Genomic DNA, 21,630 nt, shown 5'->3' with positions numbered 1-21,630 from the left:
AAAATTTTGTGAAAGGTTGTCACACTTCATGTCATATTTGAAATAAAGTGAAAGCACATTATATATTTTAAATAAATGCTTACATATATAGTCATGACAACAGAATCATACTTGGGAGTGAAACACCGGGTCTTGGATAGTAGTAGTTCCAGTCCTAATGGTATACTGAACTGGATTATACCGACTTGCCTGAGCCAATTCTGTGTACCTCTTTCTAATTCCATGTTCAGTGATGTCTTGCTAATAGCTTGCAATCTGCTGTGATGGGATGTTTTCACCACAGAAATCAGCAAACAATATAAATCCCAGATTCCCCCTCTCTTGTCCTAATGCCGGAGAACTGGTCGACCAGCACATTGCTGTGCCACTCTCCACAGAGTGAGACGCAACTGGGAGGGATACATAAGGGGCTTCAACAGTATTTGTAATGTCTTTAGGCTTTAAAGAATTTCTAAAGTAAATATGACATAAGAAAAGGCTTTGATAGAGAGGGGATAGGGTTCATGGGTATTTATCATGCCACTTTTCTGTATTTTGGAAATATAAAATATACCCTGAAAATAAAATCCAGTCAGCAGAGGTTTTTGGGCTAGCATAAAACCATTTTCTTTTGCCCCTCTTTATTATTTTAGAGATTTAAATCTTGCTTAGTTGGTCACGATAATATTATATTATGTTGAAAAACCTGGATCTGGGGCGCCTGGGTGGCTCAGTGGGTTAAGCCGCTGCCTTCAGCTCAGGTCATGATCTCAGGGTCCTGGGATGGAGTCCCACATCAGGCTCTCTGCTCAGCAAGAAGCCTGCTTCCCTCTCTCTCTCTCTGCCTGCCTCTCCGTCTACTTGTGATCTCTCTCTGTCAAATAAATAAATAAATAAATAAATCTTAAAAAAAAAAAATTAAAAAAAAAAAAAAGAAAAAAAAGAAAAACCTGGATCTGAACTAATAACAGAAACTTGAAAATTAGTTCAAGCCCCAACCATAGATTGGCCAGAGTCAGACCTTTGAAATCAACTGATGTAGGGTATATAATAAAAGATTCATAAGAGGCATTAACATAAAAAGTCACATCAAGGGACGCCTGGGTGGCTCAGTTGGTTAAGCAGCTGCCTTCGGCTCAGGTCATGATCCCAGAGTCCTGGGATCGAGTCCCGCATTGGGCTCCTTGCTCGGCGGGGAGCCTGCCTCTCCCCCTGCCTCTGCCTGCCATTCTGTCTGCCTGTGCTCGCTCTCTCTCCCTCTCTCTCTGACAAATAAATAAAATCTTAAAAAAAAAAAGTCACATCAATACTTCTTACTTAACCAAGTGTAACAGCAAAGATATTTGAGCTCTAAATGCAGACTCCAGATCTACAGGAAAGGAAATAAAAACAAATAGGGACACAATAGTATAGACAACTCAGCCGTAAAAGTTAAACAAGTAGATGCTGTTTTTTAATAGAATTATTCTGCTTTTTTTTTTTTTAAGGTTTTATGTATTTATTTGAGAGAGAGTGAATGAGAGAGAGTGTGAGAAGGGTGAGGGGCAGAGGGAGAAGCAGACTTTCTGCTGAGCGGGGAAGCTTGCCGTGGGGTTCGCTCCCAGGACCCTGGGATCATGACCTGAGCTGAAGACAGACACTTAACCGACTGAGCCACTCAGTGTCCGTCGTTGTTATTTTCAAGAGTATCTGCTTGTTAGGACCTAGGTGGCTCAATCAATTAAGTATCTGCCTTCGGCTCAGGTCATGATCCCAGGGTCCTGGGTACTGAGCCCCATTTCAGGCTTCCCTGCTCAGCGGGGAGTCTATTTCTTCCTCTCCCTCTGCCCCATCCTCCCTGCTATGCTCTCCCTCTCTCTCTCTCAAATAAATGAATAAAATTTAAAAAAAGAAAGTAATAATGAAATACAATAAGCAGAATACCAATAGAAATGTGACAAAACCACGTATTCAAAATAGGCTATAAATTGGAAGTCTAGTTCTACGTCCTTGAGTGAAGGACTTTCCATACTGCACTCCTGATTCACCTAAAAGATGTGCACACAATATGCGTTCTATCTGCCTCCCAAAGCTGTTAAGAGGGTTACAGGAGCTCATGCATGTGCCAGGGATAGACAAGTATGATCACCAAAAGGGACAGGCATGGTTACGTGGTGTTCACCGCATGCCCATCGTGGTACCACACGGATCACTAACACATTGTCATCCGGGTACTTGTTCACTCTGACTCAGGCTTACAGGTCTGACTTCCTTGTTCAGAGAACATCAAAGAGAAAAGAACAGAGAACCAATTCAGGAATACAAAGGTCTTCTCAATCTTCCGACTTTAGCAGAATGGGTTCTACCGCCAACTTCCCTTCCTGTTGACCTAGGGGGCTATGTCATTCTTACCTATCTTTAAATTAGGAGACACAGGAAGATTTAAACTCTAGGAAGTAAACAACAACAACAACAACAACAACAAAACCCAAATAAACCCCCCCCCCCAAACCAAAAAAACCCTTCTGGACTATGCTACCACTTCCCAAACCATGGCTTGAAAGCAGGGCTCCACTCTGGCAAGAGGGTATGTGGCTGAATGCCTGGGGTTTGGGGTCAGAGAAGTCCAGATGAGGGATATAAAGTGATGCAAATAAAGCTCTATGGCCTCTGCCATGAACTAGCCAGAAGACAAACAGTCATTACCATCAACTTACAAGCCAAACCACCAGAGGCTTAGGCTAGGGGCCGCCCAGCATATATGCCTCAACCCTCTCCCCATGTTGCAGTGCCATTGGTAGCCTCTGGAAGGAGAAGCCCCTTGGGGGGGGGCGGTTCATGGAATTTTACTAACAGCAACTGCTAAAGAGCCTGTTTTAATACCAATGAACATGTGGAGTCTAAATTCCCTAATTCAATTTTTTTTTTTTAAGAGAGAGAAAGTAAGCACATATGAATGGTGGGGAGGGGGAAGGAGGAGGGAAGGAGGGAATCTTAAGCAGACTCCATGCCCATCAAGAAGCCAGAGGCAGGGCTTGACCTCAAGACCCTGTGATCATGACCTGAGTTGAAATCAAGAGTCCGATGCCGAACTGACTGAGCTGCCCGGGCCCCCCAGTCTAATTCAATTTCTTGGTGACCTTTCTTTATATTCTTATTGTTGTGTCTATTTTACATAGATGGTGTTTCCCAGCCACAGCTGTACATTACAAACATCTGAGGAGCTTTTAAAAACTTCTGATGCCCTACCCCCACTCCAAACCAATTCATTAGAACTTCTGGGTGTGGGATCCATCATATTTAAAAAAAAAAAAAAAAAAAAAAAGCTTCCCAGATGATTCTAGTAGTGTATTTCAGGGTGAGAATCACAGTCTTGGAACATGCAGTTTCCAAAGTCTCTTGAGTCAAATCAGGGAGATGTTGCAACACAGGCAGTTTTTACATCCCAGGCTTTCAAAACGAAAGGAGGCGTTGATGCAATTCTACACACAGATCTCCCAGAGGCCAGGCTTGTGCTCGGTGTTTGGGATTCAAAGGTAGCAAAGCAGATATGGATCGTGCCCCCAAGGTGTCACTTATACCAATTTCATTAAGCAAAGAGGGATAAGATGTATAATTTGCATTATGGTTGAGTTATGCAATGACAGGGCACTGCAGAATTTTATAATGGGATTTTACTATAACAAAATCAACATCATCACTGGTTGATATTTTTTTTTAAAGATTTTATTTACTTATTTGACAGAGACAGAGAGATCACAAGCAGTCAGAGAGGCAGGCAGAGAGAATGGAGGAAGCAGGCTCCCCGCTGAGCAGAGAGCCTGATGCGGGGCTCGATCCCAGGACCCTGAGATCATGACCTGAGCCGAAGGCAGAGGCTTTAACCCACTGAGCCACCCAGGTGCCCCACTGGTTGAAATTTTGACGCTTCCTCTGGGCTGGCATTGAGCTAGGCAGGCACTTCTGGTGTTTGAGCGCCCTGAAGCTTCACAATAACCATAGAGATGGATAATCTTATTATTTCCACTCATTCAATCCACAAAAGTTTGCATGCCTCCAATGGGCCACGCACCGTTTAGGCACCTGGACAATAACAAAACAGACCCCAGGCCTCGGGGAGTGTTCTGTGAGTGGGGGTAGGAAGGAAAGAAACAATTGATGTAGACCAAAAGTCAGTCGTAGAGTGTGTCACTCAGAATTTGATAAATGCTGGAAAGAAAAGGCAGAGCAGGTGAAGTGTTCTGTGGGTGTCTGACAAGCTTCGTTGAGAAAGGGAGACATGAGCACAGACTTGTAGGGAGGGAGTTAATTCTTCCACTCCATTTCAAGACTCACCCAAGGATATCTACTCGGCTAAGCTGGGATGCAAACCCAGACATGTTGGAAATGAGCGTCTGTGCTCTTAACTTGCCTACTGCCTGGCAGAAGTTTCACAATGTATAATACACTAACTGATCTGCTTGTCCCAGACCCTTCAGCAAATTTCCTAAGCCCAGTGTCTTGTATGTAGTAGGTACTTAACATATGTTGGAGTTAATCATTTAAATTATTAATTAATTTGATTAGCATGCTATAACTTAAAGTTTTTTTGTGTGTTTACTGGGTCCTGCCCACTCCTTAGGCAGAAGAAAATTTCTCGAAAATTCAGTGGCGATGGGGTGCCGCAGACGAAGCATGCATGCATTTTTGATGCCCTGTTCATGTTTTGTTGGAGAAGAACGATGTCACTGCTCTGTCAGGGAAAATAGGTCTCTACTCTGAGCCAGGAGGATGGACTGGGATAGAATATTAAATAAATGTAAGACTCTTCTAGAACAAGGGTGCTTCTAGGTAGAAGACTTCATGGCATGATAGCACACAGAAATGGATGAAGTTGAGTCAAGGATTAGAGGTTAAGTTCTCTTAGGTTGCATTCATTTGAGAGAAAGTCATAATATTCCTAAGTGACGGTGATCTTTTGAGTAGGAACTTACCTATTGAAGTGGTAGATATCCTGTATGTTTCCAAAGAGGGCCGATCTTTCTTCTGTCCCCAGGGGAAGTTTTGTTTGGTCCCTGATGCAGTCTAGGTAATCCTGAGAAATCAATGAGAAGGATATCTTAAACACTCCTGTCGTTCTCCAAGTCATCATTCGCGATGCAAGATGAATCTCTCATAACAGTTTCAAGTAATTATGATACTAATGTGCTCATTAATTGTACTATGGAATACAGAATGTCACTTTTATTAATGCTGACAATGCCCACCTATTTATAGAATGGAGAGTTTGAGCAAGAAGTATGGTGTTACATTAGGCTATATACCCCCCAAATGTATTAGAGTTTCCCTAGATGGGCAACATAATGACCATAGTTTCTCATAATGTCAAATTTTTGGCATAACAACATCATCTTCTGTTTCCTTGACTGATTTGTATGATAAAAAAATACTCAAATTCATTTAGTGGAAAGCCAGAAATACAGACCTTAAAATTTCTCATCACAAGAAAAAGAATGTGTAGCTGTGTGTAATAACGGCCACGAACTACGCTGTGGTGCTCATTTTACATTTACACACCAGCATCAAGTCATTATATGTTGGATACATTCAACTAATACAATGTTCTATGGGAATTATATCACAATAAACTGGGGAAAGAAAGTGTTTAAACGTAACCTTGAAATCAGGAAGCTATCGGTTGTTAAAATGCAGAATCAAATTCTTCCTCAAACACCACTTTATAGAAAAAAAAACTTTTATTTTAAAAAGCACATAATTCACTTATGCTCTCTAGTGGGCTATGTTAACGAGCCCTGGAAAACTCTGAAATGGTTTTCTATCTTTTAACACAGCAACAGCTCCCAAGAAGAGCTAATGCGGGCTCAGAGCCACAGTGGGTTAAATGTCCCAGGCTTGGAAGCTTTGAGCTGCTGAGAGAAAGCTGTTTTCCACGCTGGGTGTGAGAGTTCCTAACTGAGCGCTCCCCCTTCCCCAGCAATGCTTGAAAAAAGAACTCAGCAGGAGGCAGGAAAACAATAAGAAAAAAGTGAAAACAGCTGAAATAACGTAAAATAAAAAATAAATACAATCCCCTGCCCTGGGCTGTGCAATGTGCTGTGGCCTTCCACCAAACGTCACACAGCATTGTGCAGCCTGGGGAGGAATGGATCCTGTGGAAATCCCAGGCTACAGCCGCATTCCAGGGTGTCCCATCCCAGCCACAAGAGCAGATAGGTGCAACCAGCTGGGGGGAGCCTGAAACTAAAGAACCATCAGATAATTCTTCCTTCTCCCTTTTAATAAGCCCCAATCATTCTCTCACACTATGCTCCTCAAAGGAAAAACAGGCTTTACCGTCACCATTCTCAGGAGCACATTTCACAGGCCACATCATATAATTCACCGTCCTGGCTCTTTAACGCTAAAAATCACTGGCATGCACGGACCAAGGTTTAGAAACCTTTTTTTCTCTTTTATTTTTTAAATGATTTTATTTATTTATTTGTCAGAGAGAGAGAGAGAGTGCGAGCGAGCATATGCGCACAAGCAGGGGGAGCGGCAGGCAGAGGGAGAAGCAGGACTTGATCTCAAGACCCCAGGATCATGACCTGAGCCAGAGGCAGACGCTTAACTGACTGAGCCACCCAGGTATCCCCCTTTTTTCTCCACTAACAAGCTTTGTGGGAACATCTTTTCTTCTTAAGACAGTGGTCATCTCAATAAGTTAAATTCATCAGGTTTAAGAGGGACCAGCACCCCAAACCCACAACAGCAAGACAGAGCCTCCTTACTTTTATAAATGGAACAATTAGAAGGAGCTTAAGTTATCTGCAGAGGATATAAAATTAATGCCTAAATAAAAAATGCTTGAGAAAACTAGAAGTGAAATGAACGCCTTTTGAACAACATGTAAACCTAACCTACACTTCATTGAAAACATAGCTGTAGTCATTGATATAAAATTACACATAATACAAAAAGATGGGCTGGTATTTAATTTGCACCGAAGGCTTATATTTGATAGCTGTTTATGCTTTGATCAACTTTTTTTTTTTTTTAAAGATTTTATTTATTTATTTAACAGAGAGAGATCACAAGGAGGCAGAGAGGCAGGCAGAGAGAAAGAGGGAATCAGGTTCCCGGCGGAGCAAAGAGCCTGATGTGGGGCTCGATCCCAGAACCCTGAGATCATGACCTGAGCTGAAGGCAGAGGCTTAACCCACTGAGCCACCCAGGCACCCCCTTTGATCAGCATTTTTTTTTTTTAATGTGGGGAGGTTTTTTTGTTTGTTTGTTTTTAAGATTTTATTTATTTGAAAGAGATCACAAGTAGGCAGAGATACAGGCAGAGAGAGAGAATGGAGGAAGCAGGCTTCCTGCTGAGCAGAGAGCCTGATGTGGGGCTTGATCCTAGGGTCCTGGTATCATGACCTGAGCTGAAGGCAGAGGCTTTAACCCACTGAGCCACCCAGGCGCCCCCTTTGACCAGCATTTTAAAAGGACATGTCATATGCAAAATTAAGGCAGTGACACAGAAGGATCGAGATGGGTGTGACCCTAAACAGAAGCTATGAATAGGAATGAGCCACACCAGATAGCAGGCTAAAGGGGCAGGACAGAGATGACGTAGGCATGCCACATTCACCTCGGTGGCTGCCACGGGGTTTAAATGAGAAACCGAACCACCCTTTTTCTCCTTTCAAGTGAAGAGCTTGCTCATTTGCAGAAACCTGATACTAAATTCTTCATGTGAGGGAAAGACCAAGTAAAGGGGCTTGAGGAATTTCAGCTGGGGTTAGAGACAAAGAACCGTGGCCCACTTCCAACAAATAATGGCCTCTCTCCAAATGAAAGAGTTTCAAAACCCCCCAGTCCGTGGTAGGGAAACTAGAATTTAAAAGCTGCTTGTTTTCTGAAATTGTTGAGAAAACAGATCATTAGGAGTCCAGACATTTGTAGGCCATTCTAGAAAACAGATCAAAGTCCTACGGCCACAACTTGTTCCCCCAACTGATCATAATTAAGTCTCTTAAATATGATACTTTAACCCTAAACCAGTTACCGAGAACTACTGTAGCGTGCACGACATTAGCAGCTGTAATCATTTCCAGCCAAAATGAGAGGCTCAAAGCTCAGTGATAATGACAGTTGAGTCTGTGCTCAAATAACAGAGTAAAGACACCCATGAAATTTATTAGAGCCTGTCACACTGCTTATTAATTTTATTGGCTTGATGTCAGCATCTGTGGCTACCCTACAGTTAACAATGAAGGATCAATTTACAAGTTTTGCATTGAAAACAATTATTCTCCAAGAAGATCAAAGAATTCACGCGACTGGGAGAAGGATGAGGCGGGGAGAGACACACAGGAAAGAGGTTTCTACTGGTGGACAAAAATACCTATTATGCCATTTTAAATTCTGCCTATTTATCTCCTAATCTCTTTCTGTCCTTAGGATCTTCTTAAGATTGCAAGATTTGTGCGTGGGTGTCCTCCTCATATTAACTTTTTTCATTGCCTGTAATGTCTGTTATTGAAAACATGCAAGTAAAGACTAACTCGGTGCCATTTCAAGTGTGGCAAATGGAAAAGGAGCCAGTATGCAAAGTGTCAAGGAATTCAGTGCAGAAATTGAGAGTAAGCGCGTGGAAACTTACAGCCTTTTCACAGAACGAGATCCGCTGACTCTACTGATCAATTTGGGCCTGCATTTTGTACGCCTGATTTCTTCTATTTCCTTTTCCTAGCAATTCACTTTTTATTGTATTTTCCAAATGTGTCAGTGTGTGGCTGGCTGACAGAGAACGCACAAGCACACACATACACACACACACATATCCCTGTCCCTCAGCCACAGAGAGAAGCGCTGGTCTAGGCAGAAATGCTGGAGAAATGGACAACTCAAATTCACCTTTAAACTCAAATTCAATGTTCCTGATAGTTTGCCTTATTTCTCTGAGATGCCTAGAGAATTAAATTAATGTCTCTGCCCCCTTTTCCCTTCTTCCTCTAAAATAACATTTAAGACGTTTTTAAATTATAACCTGTTTGACAGGATGAAGATAAACCACAAGAGGGAAAGAAATACTGATTTACAACTATAAGTCTCTTCATACTTCACATCCCTTCGACATCCCTTTCCCGCGTCCCCCTTTCTTGTCGAGAGTCCGCTATGGAGACAAAAAGATTCCATTCCTAAGTCCTCTTGTGGACGTGTCAAATTTCGACCCTACTGGTTTTATAGTTTACTCTTTTTGGTTGGTTTTTCTCTTTTTAGCGCTTCCAAATTCCACGCCCTTGGGTATAACTCCTATGTGAGACTTCTTCTTCTTCTTTTTTTTGGTTTTTATTTTGAAGGAAGCACTTTTTTCTTGTTTGTCCAACCCCTCCACCTTTTCTAGAATGTAGTCATCTGTTTATCCCCAAACCTGCCTTCCAAATGCCACGTATGAGGTTGGGACGCCACTGACACCACAATAACTTACATTTGTCTCTCAATGCACAGTTTAAAAGCCTTCACGTTCATTCATACAAGACCTCTTTCCTCACCCTCCCCTCTTTTTTGAGGACACAAGAATGTGTGCCAAGTTCTGTTTTACAAGATAGGAATTAAAAAAAAAAATGAATAAAACACGATCCCTCCCCGCTAAGGAGCTCCCTGTGTAGTTGAAAGACGAGTGTAAACAAGTAAGTACAATACAGTGTTTAGGCCCCTTGGCTGATAAATATTCAGCACTGGAAGAAAAATGGGGTGGGGGCGGGCAGAGAAAGAAGAGGTTGATTCCTGGGCTGGGAGAGGTTCTCTAGGAGGAGCGTGGAACTGAGCCTTGGAGGGAAGCAGCAGTCTGGGTGGAGGGCAAGGGAGGGGCCAACATCCAGGTAGTAGAAAAAGCGCAGACAGAGGCACAGGGTTGGGTATGTGGGCTGTGGGCAGGACCCTTAAAGGTGCAGCGCTGGGCTGGGGGAGTCCACCCCAGGTGCATGTGCACTGGGGCCCTGGAGGTAGGCTGCAGGCACTGCGAGGACAGGGCTGATGGAGGGGAACGGTCCACACTCTGTTGGTGGTGGCAACCACTGAAGGATGGAGGGAGACCACCGACCATCCCAGCATCCGTGTGAAGAAAACAGAACAGAAGCTGTAGAATGGGGGTGTGGGGGGGGGTGTGGGGTAGAAAGGTGCGGAGGGCAGTAAGACCAGCCCAGCAGGTTGGGTAAACCCAGATCAAGCTCTCCAGGGTACCTCCCGAGAGGCATGAAGGAGAGAAAGGAACCAGTCAAGGGTGGGAGACACAGACAGGGTCACAGGGTAAGGGACATTCTTGGCTTTCAGGATGGAGAGGCCAATGGCTGGCTGCCCCCAAGATGGGGCACTTTGGCATGAAGGCTATTTTGAGTTAAAAAGCAATCAAAACCTGGGGTGCCTGGGTGGCTCAGTCGGTCAAGCATCTGCCTTTGGCTCAGGTCCTGATCTCAGGGTCCCAGGGATTGAGACCTGAGTCCGTCCAGGCTGCCTGCTCAGCGAGGAGTCTGCTTCTGCCCCCCACCCCCACCTCAACCCAGCTCCTATGCTCTCTCTCACTCTCTCAAATAAATAAAATCTTTTATTTTTTTTAAAGCAATCAAACCCCAGAAGTTTCAGGAAAAAGCCTTTACCCCACTCCCTCAAATGCCTAAAAAGAACTTAGAGGAGCCACTCCAGAAAGAGAGCTATCGCCATAGATAACTCCATTATGATAGGAACTAGGTATGATAGACAGGGAGGGACCTACGCAAGGCCACTTTGAGCAAAGTCCTCTCCTCATCCCATTGTTTCTTTTCTGAGTGGCCCAGCAAATATTTGTTTACCAAACATTTCCCTTTTTTCTTCTTCCTGTAAATTGGATTCCTTTCCTCTGAAGTCCCAGACCCTTGCCCCCTTCTCGTTAGTTAGTTCAGGATGACTTATAGACCGCGTTGTGCCTGTCTTTGGAATTTCCGTGTCTGCCTGTACATATGCTAATAAATCTGATTTTCTCCTATTAATCTGTTTCATGTCAATTTGATTCTTCGTCTGGCTGGAAGGACCTTGAAGGGGACAGGAATTCTTGCTCCCCAACAAGGAGAAGGGAGTCTATGCCTTCCTCTCACCTTCCACGCTGAGCAGGAGCAGTACTGTTCTCCTCACTCCCAGTAAGACCTTTTCTTATCCTCGCTGGCAGTGCGTGAATTAAAAGGCATTAAGACCAACCCCTTATCTCCTCATCCATTTGGCATCAGCATGGAGAGAGCCGAAATGTTCCCTCCGGGGAGAGGACCCACCAGCTCTCCTCCTTCCTTCTGACTTCCCTTGTCAGGGGGCTCATGAGGTAAAACTAACCCAGGGCTGCTCCTGTTGGCCGAGCCTGCAGAGGCCTTGGCGGGGCGGTTCTAGGCCTTGTTGACCGGCTGGTATGCCCTGTACAGAGCTGCCTCATGCCCAGATAAAACACTCGAAAAACACCTGGAAGGATCTGTGGTAAAAAGGAGACAAGACAAATATATTTTGGCCTCACTCATAGTGACAGGAGGTCTTCATGCGACTCCATCCGGCTCATTTGGTTCCTCTTAGGGTCAAAGCTCTGAGAAGAAATATGGGTTTTATTCTCCAACCACTGTGGACATAAATAGTGCCCACGGGCACATCATGATGGGTATGATGGGTTCTGAATCACTAGCCTGCCCCTGCCCCACTCCTGCACTTCCTCTCCCCCTTCCTGAGAGACCTGAGAGGCAGGTGGTGGTGTGGGCGCAAAGATGGCCTCGGTTTTCAGGTGTGTGAAGACAGAGGTAACTGTAGGACAGCTCTGAGGAAAGGAGTGTCTTCCACAGAATCTGGGAAGAAAACCGGCAGTTTGCCTGGAAAGCTCTATGGGGAACTAGCAGTGCGTGGCTCTGTGGTCAGCCTTTAGTTTTGGAGACACTGACAGAAAAGGGGAGATCAGAATGTTCTCCTGTGCTTCTTCGGGGCCCAGGGCCACGCCAGGCAGCTAACCACACGAAAGCAGCTTTGACGTAGCTCAGTGTCTTAAAATTGTAAGCTGGGTGAGGGTCAGCAGACCAGGGAAGCCCTGGGAAGTCTCCTGTGGCCTTGAGGGCACCACAGGGCCCTTGCAAAGGAAACGAGAAGAGTTAAGTGATGAGTGCCAGGCCAGGGGCAGCGCAGGGTGCCGGGGCTCTCACAGACGAGACCGCAAACGAGTGGGAGCGGCAGTGAGGGGTTTCAGAGGGGTCCCGAGAACGCGGAGGGAGGAGCCTGGCGAGCCCCCACAGTCTCAGGGAACCTGAGTGAAGATAACTGAGTCCTGAGTGCAGGAACCAGACAGAGCTGCAGACTGAGTTGGAAGTGGGTGAGAGGAACATCCGTTCTGAGACGTTGGTCTACCCAGGAAGGAGCAGTAACTGGAAGAGATGTAGGGCCAAGGAGGATTGCCTGATGGATCTGTTCCCCCCATGCCGACACCCCCACCCCATGCGTGCATGCGTCCACCCGTGTGCCCACGCATGCGCCCACACATGCACCCCACACATGCGTCCATGCACCACGAACAGGACGGTGGTTGGTGGAGAGAAGGAGAAGGTAAAGGGAAGGAGGTAGAAGGTAGGGGGAGGAAGCCTAGAATGACAAGCAAAGAATTTCTGGTAGGGTGAGGACTAGAGCCAGGTCAGGGGACAAGATAAGAGGAGGAGGAGAGGAAGATAAACCTATCTGCTGGGGGGTCCGGGTTGGAAACACGGTCTCTCTGAGTGGGGCATGGAGTGACCCAAATGACATGGCTCAGCTTCATTTTTCGCCATAGAAAAACAAAATTCTAACGAGTCAGAGCATATGAAGTAAAATGTTCCCTTTCCTGCCTCAAGGACCTTCCTGTTCTGTCCAGATGTTAATGATGTGGTATGCAGGTTATCGGTTATGCTCTGGCGCATAATTACATCTGTCAGAAAGGAGATTGAGGGGTGGCTGGGTGGCTCAGTCCTTAAGAGTTTGCCTTTGGCTTAGGTCATGATCCCAGGGTCCTGGGATGGAGCTGGGCATGGGACTCCCTGCTCGGCAGGAAGCCTGCTTCTCCCTCTCCTACTTCTGTGTTTGTGTTCTCTCTCTCGCTGTGTCTCTCTCTGTCAAATAAATAAAATCTTAAAAAAGGAAAAAAAATGAGATCTATGCTTGATTCACAACTTTGTTTTTTCTACTTAATGTATATAAATGCACATGATTCCTAGATGTCAAAAGAATTCTTTCTCATTCTTTATAGTGGCCGCATTGTGTTCCATCCAATAGCTTACTACAATGTACTTAATGGAGACTTTCGGGGACCCATCCTATGTGTGGGTTTCCATATTAAGCAGGTGCATCTGGAAACAGGTAAGATGTGATCCCTGTGCTCCAGAAGAAAGACATGCGTACGTCATGCAGAGTGTGACAATGTGAGGGTTATAGGAATTATCTATAAGTGCTGCTATAATGAAGGAAATCCTTCATCTTTCTTCCAAAGAAGCCACTAATCAGGGTTTATGGTAAAATCTCCCTCTGTAGCCTGCAGATAAAGTATCAGAAGTCTAATCTTCCAGTTGATCTCTTTTCTCTTATTTCTCTGTCCACATCCACGGGGAGGAAGGTACAGCCAAAGAAATGGGAGCTGGGGGTCTCTGGCCACTTCACCAAGCTGGAAACAAAGCTCTTATTGTGGAAACAGTGTTTTCCCTGAGTCTATATAACGGAGCCTGCACACAGCGGAGAATGGCACCGAAAATGCAATATATCCCTGTCAAGGCAAACTCTTTCTGCCAAGCTTGTTGGGGGAGGGGATGGGATGGGGGGAGGGGCAGAGACGGGAATGGGGAGGAGAATGAATGGAGGAGAGCAGAAGTGGGGAAGAGAAGGGGGAAGTAAAAGGGGAGTAGAAAATAAAAGAGGGGAAAGAAGACGGGGAGAGAAAGGGGGAGAGCAAGAGAGGAAGACCACAGGCAGGAGGGAGATGAGGGGAAGGGGAGCAGAGGGGGGAGAGTTCAAAGCAGCTTCTGTTCCTGGTGTGATATCGGTTCTCATTCGGTTTTCCTAACTGATGGTATAGAGGCTGATCTTAACTGGCGATATGTGAAAGTCAGAATTAATGGCTCTGAGATATTTGAGTAAAAGAACCATAAAAAAAAATAAATAAAACAAAAAACTGGAAGCTTTCAGCCTCATTTACCCAGCATAATACTTTCAACACATAAGACATCAGTAAAAAATGTCAGGAATGGCCTTTCTTGCTAAGCTGTGACAAATGATACAGCCTGTTCTGTCCCCTCCATTGTTTCGCATCTCCCTCCTGAGATGGGGAGCTAGGAGTTTCCTCTCTGGAAGGAGATGGAACAGCTTGCCCAAGAGAAGAGGGGGAGGGAACTGGGCTGGTCTTCCCAGAAAGAGAAACTTATTGGGGGCAGACAGGAATTCTGTTAAAAACAGCAATGTTGAGTAGAAAGAGAAATAGATCTTTGCTTAAAGACAACTGGGTATATTTGTTTGGTTTTTCCCCAAAGACCTTAAGCAGAAAATACACATGAACTGGCAGTCTACGGGAATCGAATGATGGAAGACGGGATGAACATTAACATGTTAGAGTTCTTAAAGAAACCGCATGCCCATTTTTTCCTGTGCTTCTGACAACCGTTATGAAAATCAACAGTCTTTATTTACTTCATGTTGACATCCAGAGGAAGAATTTGATGTATATAAGTGTATATAAATCTAAAAATGTCATAAAAATTTAAAAAGTTTGGTGCAAATATAATGCTACAATTAATCTCTTATTGTACCAAGTTAGAAGAGAAAAGCTCTCACAAGAGTCCCTTCTGTAACAAAAACATGGCGAGAAACTTAATTTTCAATTGGCTTTGTTAAATATTTATTTTTAAAAACCGTGTTTAGAGTTTTCAAATCACATTGACAGCATTCTCCTATGTAAAAGCTCTTCTTAAAAGAGGGGAGGTGGACACATGCCCGTGAAGGAGTCTTACTCACACCCGAGATAGCTTTCCATACTTATTTGAAACCCACCATTGCTTTCGGTTTTGCTGTACTCTTTAATCCCATCATCATTTTTTTTTTTAAATTTCTTTATTTGACAGAGAGAGAAATCACAAGTAGGCAGAGAGGCAGGCAGGGGGGTGTGGAAGCAGGCTCCCCGCTGAGCAAAGAGCTCGATGGGGGGCTCGATCCCAGACCATGACCTGAGCTGAAGGCAGAGGCTTTAACCCACTGAGCCACCCAGGTGCCCCTCCCATCCTCATTTCTAACAACCAAAAAAGAGTAAAGCATTTCTGGGATAACCCACGTGCTTACTGAGTATGCATTCATGGAACGTACGTTGAACATCTTCAGAATGGGCAACCAAAGAATTTGCCAGAACCATCTGGAATGAAGCGCACCAGCAACATCCCAGCCGGTGCCAGTGAGACAGGAAACTGAATGAAGTTTATTGCACACTTCCTCGAGAAGGAGCTCCTCCCCACCCCCATCACCCTACTTTTCTCCAACTCTCTCTTTTTGGGTCTTCCTCCTCACCAGGCTAATTTCATACAGCATCATTTTTTACTGCTAAATTTTACTCTCTGGGTCCCAAGCCAGGGAAGGAAGCAGACAGAGACAATTAGATGTGTCTATAATCCATAAGAAGGAAAACAGCAAAGAGATGTGATGTCTTGGCAAAGCTTTAAATACCTGAAAATGAGAACTGATTCATCTCAATTATAATCACGGTACTGCTGGTATAATTTGAAACATGGTAATTAAGGAAAATTACATAAAGCCCAAAGGATTTTGTATATGGGAAAGAAAATAAAATAAAAGATCAGTAAGATAAATTTACGTTATTAGAGCATCTGAAGTTTAAAGCCTCTTCACTGCTATTTACTATTACGAGTTGTATTACCTTTATGTTTATTGCTAGGCACTGAGCTCATTGCCTTATATGTATTATCTCATTTAATCTTCACTACAACCTAGGGGGTAGGTCCCATTATTAGTCCCATTTTACTGGAAGTTTGGAAAATTTCAACTGTTTCCCAAGGTCACAATGAGAATGAGTGACTCAGTTCAAACTGGGACCAGCTGATGAGGGCCTTGGCAGGGACCCCTGCAATATTGCTCCCCAGGCTTTAGTTCTTAATGCAGTATCTTTACACCACAAGAGATGTTTGCTGTTGACTTCATCTGGGGACTCAATGGGGTTTTTATTAGGTTTGAAGTAGGAGCCTTCCAAAGACAACCACTCTCCAGGATCCAGACCGTATATGAATCACTATCCGTCCATTGACACACCAAGCCTATCTCCTTCGCATGTTCATCAACACACATCCCTGGGCATGATTTTCCAGCAGCCAAGCACACCAGCTTTCAACCAACTGGCCTCTGATTTCCACCGTTGCTGCACACCTTCCTGTCCCATTCAGGTCACAAGGTCTCTTCCTTCCCTCTCCTTCGAAACGTCCCCCTCCCCCTTGCCAGTCACCCCACAGGCCCATCTCTGCATTCCTCTTTAGAGGCATGACTCGGGGTAGCTCTCCCCAGAGGAACACACGCCTTTCCAAACTGGTCGTGTGCAGACCTCACCAATGAATGTCCCCAGATCTCCCAGTACCACACTACTTTTTAAGTCTCTTAAATTCTACATGATGGAGAGCCTGGAACACGGAGGATTTAAAAGTGATAGATTTTGGCAATCGCTAGAACATGAAGAGCCATCAGAAATGAAGAGAGAACTAGCAACTCTGCCAGCATGGGCTTTGCCACAGGACGAGGCCAACGGAAGGGAGCAGAATGGGGTACGTAGAGGTGCAGGACACATGGAGGAAAGCAAGCTCCCTCACAGGGGTACACAGTGATTGTGGCAGGTGTTCTAGGGCTGCACCCGGGGATGTGTCTCAATGAGGGGAACTTCTGGCATGTTCCTCTGTGAGACAGTCAGCCTGGATCATCATCCTGGGGTTCTGACTTCCTTCCCCGAGCTCTGCACATCCCGTCAGCATGCTGAAGGCTGCAAAGCCTTCACTCATCAAAATATGGGTGCTTCGGGCAGCAAAAACATTTTCTGTTCACAAATCAAATCACCGCCCACACCTCACTCAGAATTCTAGAGGACCAGAAATTGTGAAATAAGGACATCGAATAATGGTCCGTGAAAACAGAGAGCCAGTTTTGCCACGGACACATTACTGGTTACTGCACGCGAAACCTAATCACATGTTGGACGTAATTAACTATATGATTTATTGATGAGTTGGAACACTTTCTAGCCTCTTTTTTTTTTTTAAGATTTTATTTATTTATTTGACAGACAGAGATCACAAATAGGTAGAGAAGCAGGCAGAGTGAGAGAGGGAAGCAGGCTCCCTGCTGAGCAGAGAGCCCTATGCAGGGCTCTATCCCAGGACCCTGAGATCATGACCTGAGCCGAAGGCAGATGCTTAACCCACTGAACCACCCAGGTTCCCCTTTTCTACCCTCTTCTACTGGAATGGGAACTATAATATAGGTAATGTTCATAGTAGCGGATCTGTACGCAGTAGGTGCTCAACGAGTGTGCCCTTGAGGGAGAGGAAATGAGAACAAAGCCCAGTCCCATTGGTGCAACTTTACTTGGCACTCTAACCCTGAAGCCGGGTTTCCGCCAGGCCAAAAGGCTGGAGGTACCTGAGCAGTATTAAGTCGTGAGCTCAAAAAGCTGGAAGACATTAGCTCAACTTCCCATCGACTGAGTCACACAGTTTGATAATGACCCTCAAGGTCAAGCTATTCTATCAGGAAACGGCAACGCACGGAGCCTGTGTACGTTAAAATAAAGAGCTACACAGGGACAGTTTTTCAACGCGGACGAATGTGATTAGGCTTTGGCGGCATTAGGTAATCCAAGGGCTAAATATGGAAATGTGTAGGCTAAACTGTTCCGTTCATTGTACCAAAAACAGTGAGTAGCCCCAAGGATGCATCTCATTGGTTCTCTGGCGACACTGTGGTTGATCTCATCCCAGTAGAATCTTAACCAGAAGCTCTGCATCGACACGGAAAGAGCCCGTGCTTGGAGATTCGCAGCAGAACAGAGGGTAGAATGCGGGTGCAGGTGGCCCAGCATGATGGGGAGCTCCCCAGAAAACCGACTTGCTCAGAGTGCTGGGCCCCCGGAATGGGGTAAATCCAGTGGTCTCCTTCTGTCCTCCTAGGGGCCCCATGTCTATTGCTGCCCACAGGGGGAACTATGGGATTTGGGGAAGACGAATTTTCCTCCTGTCCCAAATCTCAGGCACCGTGTCCATGGCCATCTTGGTACTTAGAAGTAAGAGGGAGACAGGGAGACTGACCTCCTAGGATGAAATTTCCGTAAGTGAACTGTCAAGAGATGGTGTAGAATGAATTTCTACAGCAGCCTTTTACAATCTGAACAGAAGCGGACCACTTGCTTTCGCTTGTAATAGATGCGGCTTCCATCAGCTGCAAAGCTGTTCTCCCAAGACAGGAGATTTAGAGGAGGACAGAGCATAACATTAGCAAAAGGGGCAGCTGATTCCTCACGAAGGCCTCTGCTACATGCCGGGGCGGGGGTGGGGGGGCTCCAGATGCTAAGCATGGTGGAAAGTGCCTGGACAACAAGGGCAGGCAGTAGGGGGCTGGGAGCAGCCCCTCCGATGGTTTATTGGCTTTGCTGAGACAACACTGCCTCAAACTCTGAGTAGGGATAACACGACATCCGTACCTTGTCTTCATTCTGTGAGCTAAACCCCCAGGCCCATCCAAAGAGCTCTGCCAGCCTGGGCTGCCCAGCACAGAGTGCCTGCTTCATCCTCAGGAGCGCAGGGAAGGAGCCAGATTGGAACCCCTTTTGGTTCAAAAGCAAATTAACTCTATCTGCACAGATGAATTATAATAAAAATGTCTAGGGTGCCTGGGTGGCTCAGTGGGTTAAGCCACTGCCTTCGGCTCAGGTCATGATCTCAGGGTCCTGGGATCGAGTCCCACATCGGGCTCTCTGCTCAGCAGGGAGCCTGCTTCCCTTCCTCTCTCTCTGCCTGCCTCTCTGCCTACTTGTGATCTCTCTCTCTCAAATAAATAAATAAAAATCTTTAAAAAAAAAAAATGTCTACCCCCTTTCATCTGCCATAGGAAAGCTGATGTACTTACTATTGACCATCACTTTGGGGACAGGGTCTGAAGACAGTTAGTGGAGACACATGCCTACAAGGTCTCCAGGACACCCAGAAGTTTCCCAGACCCTGGCCCTCTCACTTGCTCTGTCCACCCAGACAATAAATCCTGCCTCTCCTACCTGTCTTGAAATTGACCACTCCCCCCATCCCTGCTTTGGTCTTGGTTTTCTCCCACCATGCCCACTGTGTGCGCATCCTCACTAATCTTTCTGTGGGGCTTTGATCCCACCAACTTTCTGGAATGAAGCCAATGTTTTTTTTTCTAGAACCCAAATTTGATGTTGTTTCCTGCAAAAACTGCTTTAATGACTTCCCAGAGTCTTCAGCATGGAGGGACGTCCTCCAAGGCCTGCACCCCTGTTTACCTTTCCAGACTTAACTTTTGCAACTTTCTGGCTTCCCCTCCTGCCCTTGCCCCCAGCCCATAGACACCCTTTCCTGGTACTTCCAGGGAATGTCCCCTGTCCCCTGGCTTCACTGTCTTTACCCATTCTATTTTTACTACCAAGATGGCCCCTCCTACTGGCAAATCCAGGATAAGATTCTTCCCAGGAATCCTTCTGGATCCTTCCCACCCCTTGAGGGTCAGGTGCAACTGGGAGCATTTGCATTTATAATTCCATGAGAAGGGAGGCCAGAGTCAGCAACACACACAGCTCTGCAGGAATGCCTTTGTAGCTCCTGCTCACCCTCAAAACTGACGCCCACAATCTGCAGGTGTTACCCTTAGCTTTCCCAGCTCGGACTGTCTGCAGAACGAGGGCGGTCAATTCCCGACACTGAGTCTGTCTGCTAACTTCCAAAAGCCCAGCCAGAAAGGAAAGGGTTAAGGAGTCAAGGCTGCTATTAAACTCCCTAAGGCTGAAGTTGTATTGAATTGTAACCCAACCCGGCATTCCTCTTCTGCTCCCTCCGCTCCCTTTGTTGTCCCCCAGACTGCGATTTTTACCACCAACCTCTTGAAGATGCATTTCATTTTCAACTGGCTTCCCACCCACTTAGCACAAGAAAAGAAAACGCTCCCCTAATCCAAAATAGATTAACTCACACCCTTTGCTCTACCTACATTTGCATTTGGAACGCCATTTAAGAGGTCGCAAAGGGACCCCTGGGTTGCATGATTTATCCCAGGCTTTCTGGAAAACTGGAGGAAAGCTGTGTCTTTTCAGCAGATCTGTGTTTGCAGGCTGCGGTGCTGGCCCCTGTGCTGAGGCCCCTCCCGGCTCATCTCCCACTTGAAGCTTCTGAAAGGTTAACAGCATAACTTGAAGCCCCATTATGAAACTGAAGGAACTCTTGTGACATTTCTCGTTGAGCCAAAGAGAAAAAAAGGTTTGTTTCAGAAGAAAATATTTTAAAATGCGGTTTCAAGGAATGGTTTGTTCTGCCTCCTCCCAAGACACACACACACACACACACACACACACACACACACACACACACACCCCATAATGTCCTTTAGGCAGCTTGCAGAGAAAATTAAGGAGTAATTTTGCCTCAATGTGATTTTGATTTTGCCATTTGCCATTTGAAACCACAGATGTAGGCTGTAGCCTCTCTCCTTCCCGGGCCTGAGTTAGGGAAGAAGGGTGTCAGTGATTCCAACACGAGATTCATTATGGCTTCTTTCCTATTAGTTTAACAAAATGAGAGAATCTTAACATTTAGAGCAAGCGTTCCATTTCCCTTGGGGTGGGACAGATGCTTACAACTTCTCATCATGCCTTTATTATTTGCTTAATACTTCCCCTTGCAGAGCAAGGCTGATTCTCACTTTTCAGGAAGCGTCATCTCACTTTTGTTAATGGATCGGTTGTTGTACAAGCATTTTCTCAAGGTGTGAGAAGTTCATTGTAATTAATGAAATTTGGATTCGTGCTGCAGCATGGTGAACCTCAGTAACATTAGGCTGAGCGAAATAAGTGAGACACAGAAGGACACAAATTGTTGAATTCGGGCAAATTCATAGTCAGGAAACAGACCAGAGGTTGCCGGCAACTGGGGGAAGTGGAACACTGGGAGTCATCATTTAATGGGTCCGGAATTCTGTTTGGAATGCTGGGAGAGTTCTAGAAAGGAGTGGTGGTGATGACTGCCAACATTGTGAATGTGCTTAATTCCATGGAACTGTACACTTAAAAATGATTAAGATGGTACATTTTATGCAATGTGTATTTTTACTAGAGCAGAAAAGGCTGAAAAAGTCAATTACTGTAATTAGAAAATCACTTTGTTTATGAAGGCGGGGCAGCCGATGGTAGATTTTAGATGCTCTACCAAACAAAGGAAAGTTTCCTCTTGCTTTTCTGGAACATTGGTAAGGACTTCGGTTATGCTCTAAGCCCTAATTCCCAAGTGAAATTCACCAGGGGGACCAAGGTGAGTTCTAGATGCCTTACATTAGTTGATCTACTCAGGAGTTCCTTCCTCTGGCTCCTTCGTGCTCTCAGCCCCCCGCCCCTTGCCGTGGGTGAGGAAACCAAATAATTAAGCT

The 21,630-nt window shown here is 45.4% G+C and overlaps 1 protein-coding gene across 5 annotated transcripts in view; it reads right to left on the bottom strand.

Annotated features, from left to right (window-relative positions):
• PLEKHG1 (pleckstrin homology and RhoGEF domain containing G1) overlaps positions 1-21,630 on the bottom strand; it is a 218,103-nt gene that overhangs the window by 51,660 nt on the left and 144,813 nt on the right. For all 5 annotated transcript variants that reach the window (XM_047733188.1, XM_047733185.1, XM_047733184.1 and 2 more), the window contains one exon: positions 4,932-5,032. In XM_047733188.1, coding sequence (XP_047589144.1) covers positions 4,932-5,032 — 101 coding nt within the window. The remainder of the gene's footprint in view (positions 1-4,931; positions 5,033-21,630) is intronic.

Source organism: Lutra lutra, chromosome 6, assembly GCF_902655055.1.
Source record: "Lutra lutra chromosome 6, mLutLut1.2, whole genome shotgun sequence".
Lineage (NCBI taxonomy): Eukaryota > Metazoa > Chordata > Mammalia > Carnivora > Mustelidae > Lutra > Lutra lutra.
Note: the sequence above shows the minus strand (reverse complement) of the source record. Positions and strands in the feature narration are given on the sequence as shown.